The 13,724-nt window shown below is 33.3% G+C and overlaps 1 protein-coding gene across 1 annotated transcript; it reads left to right on the top strand.

The window, feature by feature from the left end:
* Positions 1-6,568: 6,568 nt before the first annotated feature.
* LOC149213345 (cysteine-rich repeat secretory protein 38-like) lies at positions 6,569-7,465 on the top strand. Its single transcript, XM_089388984.1, has one exon. It carries the CDS (start codon positions 6,569-6,571, stop codon positions 7,463-7,465), a length of 897 nt encoding a protein of 298 aa, XP_089245110.1.
* The last annotated feature ends 6,259 nt before the right edge of the window (positions 7,466-13,724 follow it).

The following is a 13,724-nucleotide window of genomic DNA, read 5'->3' as shown; positions in this document are numbered from 1 at the left end:
ATCATTTCCTAGTCTTTTTATACTTCCATGGTACTCAAAGGGTCCATTGTGTGTTCATTCTATTCCTGAATGTACTCCATGCTGGTCTCTTTTTCTTTCCCCCTTGCTGTCTGATTCTCTGTACTCTCTTTATCCCCTCCCTCAGCTTCTTTTTCTCCTAAGATCTCAAAATTGTTGTAACTTTTTGTTTTATCATTCACACTAGAGTTCTTTTGTGTCTTCCTTCCTCCTCCTTTTCCTTTTCCTCCTACCTTGGTGAAACCTATCTGGTCTTTTCCTTTGTTGGTATTTAGGTTTTCCTCCCTTCGATTGAGAGGACAGTCTTTAGATAAATGCCTATGCTCATGACATTTGTGACATCTGAATGGGATATGTTCATAGTCAGCTGCTTGAACCCATTCCTCATCATAGACTTCTAGAATGACCTGATCTGGAAGGGCTCCTGATAGGTCCATCTCCACACATATACGGGCATAGGATGTATATTTTCCCCTTAGAGTTGCCTCTAAAATTTTTAAGAAATGACCTAATTTATTACCTATAGCTTTTAAAGACTCTGGCATCCAATAATCTAAAGGTAAGGAGTATAGTCGAATCCATACTGGTACCAAAGTGAAGGTTTCTCGTTCTGGCACAAAGTTCATCGTCCATGGCCTCATATAGAGTCCAACAACTGTAAAGAAGTATGGCCCTCTCGCAAACACCACAGTGAAAAAACCTTTGGATCCAAGATGAATATTTAACTCCCCCTTTGGCTTCCAGTTGTATTTTATCCAGGTGTACAACGCTTTCTTTGATGGCCAGATTCACATAAATTTACATATGATGGCATAGCTAGCCATGTGAACCCTGTGTGCTTGCAGAGCTGGATCGTTTAGAATAAGCTGAGGTTTAGTTGTGGTCTTGGGTTTATAGGGTCCCATCTTAGCTCTATTCTCTGACCCTTGACCTCTTTGTTCCTCTTTCTCATCCCGATAGTCTTTTTCGTGGGCCCCTTGATCTGCATTGGTTTTGCTACCTCCCGCCTTCTGAGTTTCTGTGTCTTTTGTATTGAACTCCAAGGACTGTGGAGGTTTGTTCTTTTTCCTTCCTCTTCCTCTATTTGCTACCATGTAACTGTAAGAGGGAGTGGAGCTCCCTCCCTGTGTCTCCATGGATGCTTGGTACTCTCTGCCACTAGTTTTGTTAAATCCTAGAACCAGAGCTGTTGCCTTCTGTCACTTCTTTCTATGAGAGAGTCATTTTCATGACTATCTGAATGGGTTAAAATTCCCCACTTTAATTATAATCATTAATATTATGTATATAGTATTATATATACTATTATAGGTACTATAGGAATAATAATATAGTAATATATATAATATAATATATATACTAATAATATTATATAGGGATATAGAGTAATTTATTAGGTATATATACCTTACTATAGTATCCCCTTATATATATTAATATACCTTATTAGGGATATAATAGTATAAGTGATATATATATATTATTATATTATATACTAGTATATATTAGTTACCAAGGTGATAGTCGCTACAACCAAGATATGATCCTCCCCTTAAAAAGTTCCAAATTCAGGCAATAAATACCAACGAAATCAAAATTTACCCAAACGTCCAAAAATAGTGGAGTTATCTAAACCCAAAATAGAAGGGTCCCTACGACTTTGTGAAAAATCTAGGTGAGGGGTTGTGTTTTACCACAACAATAGTGACATACTATGAAGAACCAATTATCTTTGTAAAATTGATGATAAAATTCAAAGGAAAAATGAATAGAAGTTAAATTAAATCAAATTGCTAGGATTTAGACTTTTCTTTGGAACTCTTAACGAAATCAAAATACTATCATTTTGTGTATCTCGTAAATATTGATTATAACAATGATAATTGACAATAACTTTTAAATTGATGACAATTTAAAGTTAAAGCACAAAATCATGTTGTTTTGTTTACTTATACAGATGACCTCTTATAATCATAGGTAGAGTCATTGCTACTAGCAGGCATCCATAGCCTCCGCAGGGTTACTTCTTAGCCCAAGATGTCAGTATCCCAATATGTAATACATGATACTATATTATATGGGTAATAGATTATCATTATATCACTATTAATATGATATACTATATATTACTATATAATCAATATATAGTTAGTAATATCTAATACTATATATATATATATATACACACACACAGATATGTGTGTGTGTGTATATATATACATGTATATACATATATATAGATATATACATATACACACACACACATATATATATATATTATCCATCCATATATATATATGTATGTGTATATGTATATATATATATATATATATATATATATATATATGGTGCTATATATTATAATATGATTAATAATATTAATGCATTTGTTACAATATTATGATTATGTAAAGGGATAGCCAAAGCATGGAATTTAAATTGATCCCTACAATTGGAAGGTGAATCATTCCTTTGCAACCAAATCACTGGGAAATTATTGAGAGAAAAGATAATAATTTGATTTATTACATGTGCTTATATTCATGTTTAGCATTTTGTTGGTAATAATATCAATTCTCATTGAATCAAGTTGTTATGTCTGACGTTTTGTGTAATCTTTGTTCTGAATATTGATAGAAGAAAGAATGCAAGCGTCTTGTCATTGTACTTAGAATTTCAGAACCAAAATATAAGATTCATTCAACCCTATAGATTGTGGGTAAAAGTTGGGCATGTGAATTTCTCACACCATATAACACCATATATAAATTTCCAACCTAGGATTTAAAACACAGTGTAATCTACCATGTGATTACAACTTGTACATAATTGTAGATAAATAATGCACATTCAATCATTACAATGTATCAAAGGTTTGTATAATAGGATACCCTATATATATATATATATATATATATATATATATATATATATAATATTATTAATATATAATATATTATTACCCTTATCATCATTATACAGGGTATACCCTATATATACTAGTATCCATTTATCCCTACTAAGGGTATCCCTATATATTATTATTAATATATATATCCCTTATAATATAGGACACTATTAGGATACCCGTATTATAGTGTAATAGGGATATATATATTATCCCATAGTATAGGGGATATATATAAGTATTAGGGTATCTATATTAATAGCCTCTAATAATAGGGTACCCTATATATATACGGGGATATAATAATATTATTATATTAGGATATCTTATATAATATATTATCCCCTAGGATATTATAGGATAATATATACCCTAGGTATATAGGGATACTGATATAATAATATATTATATATTAATGATATTATATATATATATATATATATATATATATATATAATATCATTAATATATAATATATTATTACCCTTATCATCATTATACAGGGTATACCCTATATATACTAGTATCCATTTATCCCTACTAAGGGTATCCCTATATATTATTATTAATATATATATCCCTTATAATATAGGACACTATTAGGATACCCGTATTATAGTGTAATAGGGATATATATATTATCCCATAGTATAGGGGATATATATAAGTATTAGGGTATCTATATTAATAGCCTCTAATAATAGGGTACCCTATATATATACGGGGATATAATAATATTATTATATTAGGATATCCTATATAATATATTATCCCCTAGGATATTATAGGATAATATATACCCTAGGTATATAGGGATACTAATATATAGGGTATAGTATAATCCCATATAGGGGTATACCCTATCACTTATTATGTGTAGTGTTCCATAACCCATAGATCTAAAATGTAAATTAGGTTTACAAATATTATAAATGTAATAAACTAGATTAAAGAGACAATTAAGATGAGATATGTGAAATATACCTTTGTGTTATGATAATTATGGGAGGTGTTTGTAGCACAGTTTTCATCCATTTTGAGGAACCTTTTTGGAATTAAATTTAGCTATTCACCCAAGATTGCATAAGGACTTGCAAAGTCTCAGGTGTTGGGGAGACATTGGGCCTTCACTTCTATCAAGAGTGTAAGTTTTTCTCTTTCGACTCCTTGATATAGCCTATTATCATTCCTCTTTTATCACAATAATTTGCATTAAGGGCATCAAATGCTAATAAGGTGTGGTGTTGTTAAATTCAATGATTAACAATACATTATCTCTCTCAAATTCTACAAGGCCCAATATAGAAATGATTTATTTATTAATATTAGTAATCTAATATAATATTACTAACTATGGTATAATATAATATTATAGGGGATTATTAGAATATAGTGTACTAGTACCATATATATAATATTAATATTCTAGTAATAGTAGAGCAAATTAATACTCGTGGAACTACTCACAAATTGACATTGACATAATTTATTAGAGAAAGAAACAATACTCACTACAAACTTTAGCAATCACTAACTCCACGACAATCTCTTTGTCTCCATATAGCTCATTTTGTTTCAATTAGACCTCATGATTTAGAATTTTTGAAGTCGATGGATGCGTGGACTTGTGGAGTTTCAAATCTTGGGTTCTGATTTATTTCTTTTATATGAGTTTTCATAGTTTGTATTTTCGTTCCAAGCCTTTTGTTCTTATTTATTCCTTTTATATGTGTTTTCATAGTTTGTATTTTCTTTTATATGTGTTTTCATAGTTTGCATACTAAATCTATACTACACAGCAAACACAATTTATATTTTCTGGGAATGTTTTTTGTTTATTTCTATATCTAAAAGTTTTTCTGTGTAAATGAGTTGTTGCCATGTTCGTAGTGCACACAATTGTCAAATTTTTCCCCTTTTTCTTATTCCAAAAGTCCCTATGAATATAGTCCCATTAGCTTATGAGGTACAATATGATTCTAGTTGTATTTATTGTGTGCATTCTTATGATGAGGTTAGTAAGAGGGTAGAGTTTATTTTTTTCTGTTATAATGAGGTTATTAAGGGGAAATAAACAAAAATAGACTCTACCCATTGGTATGTTTTTCAAAATACAAATGGGTATTAGGGACAATAAAGTATGAAATGGAGGAAAATAAGTTCTTGAGACCATGTATAAAGGTTATTTGGCTTATTACCCATGAAGAAGCCCCTAAACTATCTCGTGGATCCTTTTTAAAGGATTTCTTCCATTTAGGGGGATATGTGTGCGATTAGGAGGTTTTGAGCACCATAGTTAGATTTCAATGCCTTTAGTTTCATATCAACACTATTGGGAAGTTCTGAAAACCATCTAGTACACTTAAGTAATTGATTATAGTTAGGAAAGATACCCAATCTCTCTTTCAATATTCACAATATCAAGTTTTTGATCTAGTACTAAAATAACTACACATGAATTTTATAGGGTATATTTGAATTTTAGTTCAATAAATGCAAAATTTACACAATAATAATGGGTGTTAGAGTCTATATATGAGTAAGGGGAGTAAATGAGGACAACATGGGCTAAATGAAGCTCCTATAGCTCAAGCCCAATAAAAAAGACCCAGGGCCACCATGTTAACTGCCCAACTTTTGGGTTTGATATGGTGCAGATAGGAGCCTTTTCTTACCATAGTTAGGCTTTGTAGACTATGGATTTGAAATTCCAAAGAATTCACATAAGTTTGTCATTTTTCAAGATAGGGAAAGTGTTACATAGCTACAAATTTCTTGGGATTAACCCATACACCATCATAGAGTTTGTATTGAAACTCAAGAGCCTCAAAAGTACATTTTGAGTGCTTCATGAATAACTTGCTTTCCCTCTACATTCACAAAGACATATCACATGCTTTGTGTGTGATTCCTATGCTCTAGTTATTGTCACTAAAATTTCCTAGGAAAAGCTTGGAAAACTTTTTCTAAAAGATCTAAAAACTAGATGGAGACTAATTACTATAAGCTAATACCATTAAGCTATATTATTAATATCTATTAGATATAATTAATATACGTACGATAACTATATATTATTATAATATAATATAATGTAATTATTAATATGATATATAATATATTAATATATTATATAAGGTATTATAATATCTATAATATATAGCACATCATTAATATATATATCCCTTTTATATCTCTATATATTAATATATAAGGTATATTATATTATATTAAATTTTATTTGTTGAACCAAACTGGAGTCAAAGTCAAAGTAACGCTGGCATTCAAGGAAAGAGAACCGTGAATACATATAGCGCGAAATCCCAACGGACTTTTTGGCCTTTTTATCTTAAACGTGAATGTGGTCAAGTGGAATCCCGTTATACCCGCTCCACACCCCAAAAAATATCAAAAATGTTCGTATCGGACTTGAATTGACTCTCGTGCGTTATTTTTTTCCTTGGTGGACAATGTGCCTAAAACTTCGAACCTTGTTCTCATTCTTATATATAGAATATGCAATTCAATTACTCAAATCTATATATACAGAATTGCAGGAACAACGTTGGCATCCCCTGCAGAGTCTCCTTTCTTTGTTCAGTGACCACCAGAATTCTACTTCCAACGAAGGGATTCTTCGTGATGGGGCAAATTATTAGGCTCTTCTACATCATCCTACTTCTCCTCATACTCATTGCTTTTCCTGCCAATTCACTCCAGGTTCCACACACTGTGTGCTTCTTCGACTTCAACTATACGCACGGTAGTACGTTAGACAGCAATCTGAATACAGTCTTTCATAGTCTTGTTCAACACACCTCCCAAACTGGTTTTAACACTGGTGTGCATGGCCAAATATATGGCCTCCTACAATGTTCCAGGGACACAACAGCCGAACAGTGCCGCAACTGCTCCCATAGAGCAGTCACTACAATTCGGCACAAATGTGGGAATACCGGCGGTGGTTTAATTTTGTTGGATGACTGCTTCTTACGTTATGAAAAATATGATTTCTTCGGACAAATGTCTACTGGTGGATGGTATAATTATAATCGAAGTAATGTATCCACCCCCGATGTTTTTAACGCGGCCGTTGAGAGCCTATTAACCAATTTGTCAGGTGAAGCAGTGTCTGGATCTAAGTTATATGCTTCGGGAACAAGTACAGACTCCCTGTCTCGAAGGATTTACGGTGTGGTGCAGTGCACGAGAGATATATCAAGTATCCAATGCAAAATATGTCTCTTAAGCGCAATCAATTTTATTTTATCAAGAATTCCTGGAAGCGCAGGAGCTACAGTTTTGAGCAAAAGCTGCAATGCCCATTATGAAATGTATCCTTTCTTTAACTCGATTTTGCCTCCATCTCCATCCACGGCAAAAGGGCCAGCTATTGCACCAACGAAGCGGCACACACAGTCGCCAGCTGTTACACCGGGAGCCTATCCGCCAGGGAGGCAGATGAACGGGTCAAATAGAAAGAGTTCAAGGGAAATAATCATAATTTTAGGTGTGCTGGGCGGGTTGCTTCTCGTATAGGTGTGCTCTACTTTCCTCCAATTAATGGCGGGTATCGCGTTGTGGTTGGGATGAGATGATGTGTGAGGTTAATGAGATGATCGCGAGATGACTCTTTTTGGATGTCTGGTTGCTGTGTGGGTTTCATGGGGTGATCATGCACGGTTGTGTTGTGGTCGCATTAGTTGTCTGCTTACTCACTTTCTCCGTGTCGTAACTTAAAAGTTAAAATGACTAAGTTAAAATTATTGAATTTTCTGCCTGTCTTTAAATTTCCATCCTTTCTTTATCTGGTAAGTCTCCTCAAAATATTTGTTTTATGCTGGGCTATGACAACTAAGTTTACTAAATCCATTTTCATGAAAAGAAAAACCATTTCCTATTTTCTTTCCGCTGTGCTTTTATTCCCAATCAAAATTTAAATGGAAGTTAATTTTGTAATTTTTTTTTAAATATTTATTTAAATAAAAATAAAATAGTTGAAATTTAGTTGTAATGGAAAACCAAATAACTTAAATCTTATATGGATCTAGAGTGTTGTTGTAATAATATTATTTTTGTTGTGGTAAGAGTTTTTCTTTTTTGGACATTTAATATGAGTTAAAATTTGTCTTTTTAGATCATCAGTGAAGTAATTTATTTTAAATAATAATAATAAATTAACTTCATTTATTAACAACCATACATAATTATTCTCACCACAAAATACAATATATAATAAATTAAAACATTCATCTTTACCTCACGCTCGAGTTTAAAGATTATGTTTATTTTGTCTATTTCCATGGGTTTGCAAAGCCTAAACGAAAGCCAACGACGCAATCCGTCAATGAAGAAATAATGTGATAAGAGGGTTGGGGAATGTTGCCAAAAGAAATTATGTTCTCTTCAGTGTTGTAACTTGATTTTATGCAGTATTTTAACTTGATATAAATACGAGGGAGTAACCTCTGCGGCGTTATGCACTGTAACCTCCAATTATATTTCAGTAATGATGCGCATGGATGTCTTCGTAAAATGTGACGCATACTCATCTCGCATATTTTTAACTCAAAGTCAGTCAATATTGATTTTCATGTTTCCATAAAGAGTATTTTACCAAATATTCAGTGGACAATTTTCTTTTTTTCATAAAAATAAAGATTCAATGTGATTATTCACTCCCTTTGAGTTGAATGTTATCTCATTTTTGTATTTAATTAAATCTTATATTAAATTTAAATATTTATATTATAATAATAATTTAATTTAAAAATTATAATCAATTAAGGAATTTAGACTTCTGTGATCCATAACATTGTTAAGATAGTCTTCGGCAAAATCACATAACCAATCTTTTGTCGACGCGTTTCGAACCAACCAGTGTGGTTCATGGTTCGAAACACGTCGACAAAAGATTGGTTATGTGATTTTGCCGAAGACTATCTTAACAATTATAATCAAATTAAACATTAAATTAATATAAACTTTAAAAAACCAAAAACCATTTTTTTATTATTATAATTTAATGATAATAATTTAATTTAAAAATTATAATCAAATTAAACATTAAATTAATATAAACTTTAAAAAACCAAAAACCATTTTTTTATTATTATAATCTAATGATTAAAATTAGATAAAGTATACATATATCTAATATACATGTCTATATAATTGTTGCAATTTCATACTTCACGCAAAACTTTTAAGTCAGCTTATTGTTTTTAATAAAAATTTAATATGTATTAAACCTAAAATTTACTATGAAAATGATTTGTTAATTAAAATTTAACATTAATATGAAAAAGTTTGAAGTAATGTAATATGATAAAGTAATTATTTTATATATAATTTTAATATTGATTAAAAATAAAAATATATTATAATAAATTTATTATTAATATAAAAATTAAAATATAACATATATATATATATATATATATTTATTTTAAATACAAAAAATTAAATTTATAAATATATGTGTATTTATGGTTGTGTACAATGATAAGGAAGGAGGGGTTAAAATACATCAATTTCTTTGAAGTTAAGTTTTCTCATCAAGATTAGTGAATTATGTATTTACTCATTATTAATCTAAGAAATTAATTGATGATTTATTAACAAAGACTTTCTTTTTAGTGTACTCATTCACCCTCAATCCAAGAATGGAGGAGGTAAAATACATCAAGTTAAGTTTTCTCATTAAGATTAATGAGTTATTTACCTATTAGTTATCAATCTAAGAAATTAATTGATGACTTATCAAACAAAGACTTTCTTTCTAGTGTACTAATTCACCCTCAATCCAAGAATGCACCTATTGATCATCAATCCAATAAACTAATTCAGAATTTATCATAGGAAAGTCTCTCTCAATAATGCACCCATTCATCATCAATTCAAGAATTTAAAATAGTCATGCATTCACCATCAATCCAAATCTCCATAAAATAATAAAGAATATCCTTATTATTACATTAATTGTACTAGTCATTTATAACAATATAATTTTGAACAAAGTCTTCATATATATTTCCTCAAACAACCTTAATCCTTTTGTATAACTAGATTACCATTCTAGTAACACCTCCTCTTGTAAAACTAGATTACCATTCTAGTAACACCTATAACTTCAAAAAAAAAATAAACGAAAAAAGAATCAGTCACTTTTCTCTACATAAGTGATAATGAATAGGCTTCACTAAAAAACTTGTATGATATGTTTGATGGGACCAGCCCATACTTTCCTTTATAATTACTAATAATACCACTATAGCGTTGTAATTAACAATGTGTGATTAACGACAATTTGGGATCATTACACATATGATTAAACTCTAATCAATAGATATTTTTGGATATTTGTTGAAGGCATTTATGGCAGTTCTCAATGGCGATGGGTTAACTGTACTCGCCTCGGTTATTGTTTCCTGCTCGTTGAAGTTAGAAAAACCCTTGGCTTTTGGCATTCAACAATTTTCGTTTCCTGCTTCGCAAAGAGATTACAGTGAGGGTCTAGTCTGCGAAGAGGGTTTGCATGCAACGGTGTCTTGCTCTGTAATGGCGCCTTGTCCACTTCTGGTTGTGGTTTCCTCTGCCTGGTTAACACTTTTCTCTGTGGGCACTACTGTCTTTGTTGTTTTTAACTGTCTTTATACTGTTCATTGTGGTTGCATTCCAGATTAACTTGCTATCGATGTTCTTGGTTTCCAGGTTGCATTCACAACGGACCCTGGGCTTGGTTCCGACCAATTTTCAACAAGGTATGTGCTCTCCTCCTTGCTATGGTTATTTACTCAACTTTTCGGTGGTGCTAAGGTTGGCTGCTCCTTGTGAGCAGGGCTCCCTTTTGTGTTCATGACCCAGGTTTGAGCCTGAGCCACCGGCGCTAACTATCCTTCGGTAAGGGAAATCAACACTTTCGCCTCCACTATCTGCTATTTCTTTCACTCTTGTTTCTGGTAATCGTTCACTGACTTGCCTCTGTTGGTTTTGTTGCAGGTTGGGTTTGGCTCCGGATCGAGTCGTGGCTCGGACTCCGTCAGTGGAACGGGTAGTGTCGTTCTCTCCTATGAATTCTACATTTGTAGTCTTTCCTCTCTGCTTATTACTATAGCTTGCCAATAGGTTAGAAAATGAGAGGGTTGGCTCCTTTGACTTCTATTTTGCGTTTAATGGCCTTGGCTACAACTTGAATTAGTTTTATTGTTCTTCTCAGCAACACTATAGTTCTACAAGGTCTCGAACCCTAGATTTGTTGTTTGTGACTGAGGAAGTCATTCTGGTTACTGGTTTCTGGTCTTATACTTTTGAGGACTGTTATTTGTTACTATGTGCCAGCATTAATTTTTATGTAATGGAAATAAAAAAAATATTGGTTAAAATGGCTACCTCTGTCATGGAGAATTTCCACTGAATTCGCGTCTTGTTTGCTTTTTGCATCCATGGTTGTATGCGCTATGATTCTGGAACTGGTGTTGATTGCTGGGTTCCGTTGCCTTGTTCCTTGGTATAATATGCTTTCTATTCATTGTTCGAATATTGACAACTTTGTCTCTGCCTGTTAGGAGAAGTTTGCTAGAAAAACACAGGAATGCATCTCGTTGTTTAATTTGTCACACTCAGTATTTAATACAAAGAAAAATGAAATGGATAGATTGCTTGTTAAAGATGGATTCAGATTCAGGGTTTTTTTAACAACGTTTGTTGTTATATTATATTACTGTTCTCTTCTCGTCGAACCCCTTCATAATGATTTACATTTAGTTTTTGTACTGTTTTTCCACAGTTACTTGAACTGTGCACAGTTACGCTTCAGTTGTTGTTGTTGTTGTTGTTTTTTTTTTTTTTTTTTTTTTTTTTTTTTTTCAGTTAGATAATTATTAACTTATTTGGGTCTTCTTGCGCTGCAAGATTTACAATTGATATAGATGTGTTTTTTTTATGTTCTTAAATGAAAGAAACAGTTATAAGATGAATTACTCAATAAAATATAGACAATGTTGGCAATGACCCTAACTAACTATATTGTTCCTAGGTTTCCCTAACTAATAATGAAATTAAAAGAAACAAGTCTCTACATTATGCTTTGACCAATTAAACATAAAAAGAACCAAATACTGATAAACCTTTCCACCTTGGCGGAGACCAACACCTAGTCATGGTGCCCTTAGCTGGATGCTCCTGCATCAGGCTCCCAGGGTAAGAAGAATTCATGACTCCGGTCCATGAGCTTCTCGACTTAATAACCCGCCTGCTCTATCTGTCTGGCGTTAAGCCACGAACTGTCCTCAATAGGATGGTTCTTCCACTTGACTAGATATTGCAGATATTCTTTCCGCCAATTTCGCTTGGCCACCTGAGTGTCGAGGATCCTCTTGATCTCGAGGGGCTGAACGTAAGGAATTTGTCTCATCCAAGTCTCACTTCCATCCTATGTGTCTCGTGTAGGCCGTGCTGTACTATTTTCCTCTAGATCAATAGTGAATGGCAACAGGTCTGCCACATTAAAGATGGGTGAGATGTCTATTCCTAGTGGCAGCTGTATTTCATAAGCATTCGCTGAAAATTTCCAGAGAACTTTGCAGGGGCCTAGTTTTTTGTACTTCAGCTTGTTATATGCGCCTATAGGAAACGTTCCTTGCGCAAATGCGTGAGGACTTCATCCCCCACATTAAAATACACCTCTCTCCGTTTCAAATCTGCTCGCTGCTTATATTTTCGACTGTTGTCCTACAATTTTATTTTCACTTGCTCGTGTGAATCATTCATCGCTTTAGTGAAATCTTACCCACCAACACTCCATCTTTCCTATTGTCCTAGATCTCGCACTTCATGCACTCCGCGAGGATGCATGCCATATAAGATCTAAAAAGGATTGTAACCCGTGCTGCAGTTGGGCGAGTCATTATAAGCGAACTCCACTTGGGCAAGCACCGTATCCCACGTTCGCGAATTTTCACCGATCAAACTTCATAGCAAGTTTCCTAGACTCCTGTTTACCACCTCTGTTTATCTATCGGTCTGCAGGTGATAAGAAGAGCTGAAAATTAACTGCGTGTCCATCTTCTTCTGCAAGGTGCGCCAAAAGTTCCCTGTAAACTTCACATCCCTGTCAGAGAGAATGGACTTAGGTAGACCGTGTAGCTTAACGATCTCTGTAAAGAACAAGTGGGCCACGTGAGTGGCATTGTTGGTTTTTCTGCAATGGATTAAATGTGCCATATTTGAAAACTGGTCTACTACTATGATCACCGAATCATAACCCCGCTGCGTCATTGGTAGACCCAAGACAAAGTCCAAGCTGACTAAGCCCCACGATCTACTTGGAATGGGCAATGGCGTGTAGAGCCCCGTATTCTGACTGTGTCCTTTCGCCAACTAACACACTTTACATCTAGTCACAAATCTCTACACATCCCTTCGCATTCTTGGCCAAAAATAAGAATGGCTGAGCTACTCTAATGTCTTGTCTATGCCAAAATGTCCGGCTATACCTCCACTGTGCTTCTCCCAAATGATATTCTCTCCCATTGAATAGTCAAGAATGCATAACTGTCCCCCTTTAAACAATAGCTTCTCCTGCAAGTTATAGTCCAACCACCGACTATTGTTTCTGAGCAAAGGATTTTGACAGGCTTCATAAACCTCTCTGAAATCCGTGTCAGTTTGATACAAGTATTTCAAATGCTCAAAGCCCAGCACTTGTATCGTACTCTCCTACAGAAGCAAGCTCTTCTGCTCAATGCATCCACCACCTTATTGGCCTACCCGCTAATGTGTTTCAACACAAAGGTGA

The sequence above is a fragment of the Pinus tabuliformis genome, chromosome 1_1, assembly GCF_031772625.1.
Source record: "Pinus tabuliformis cultivar Carrire ecotype Pingquan chromosome 1_1, CPIR1, whole genome shotgun sequence".
NCBI lineage: Eukaryota > Viridiplantae > Streptophyta > Pinopsida > Pinales > Pinaceae > Pinus > Pinus tabuliformis.
Note: the sequence above shows the minus strand (reverse complement) of the source record. Positions and strands in the feature narration are given on the sequence as shown.

What these genes read in the sequence shown, in the direction of transcription:
- LOC149213345 (XM_089388984.1), top strand. Translation starts at nt 6,569, where the DNA reads ATGGGGCAAATTATTAGGCTCTTCTACATCATCCTACTTCTCCTCATA.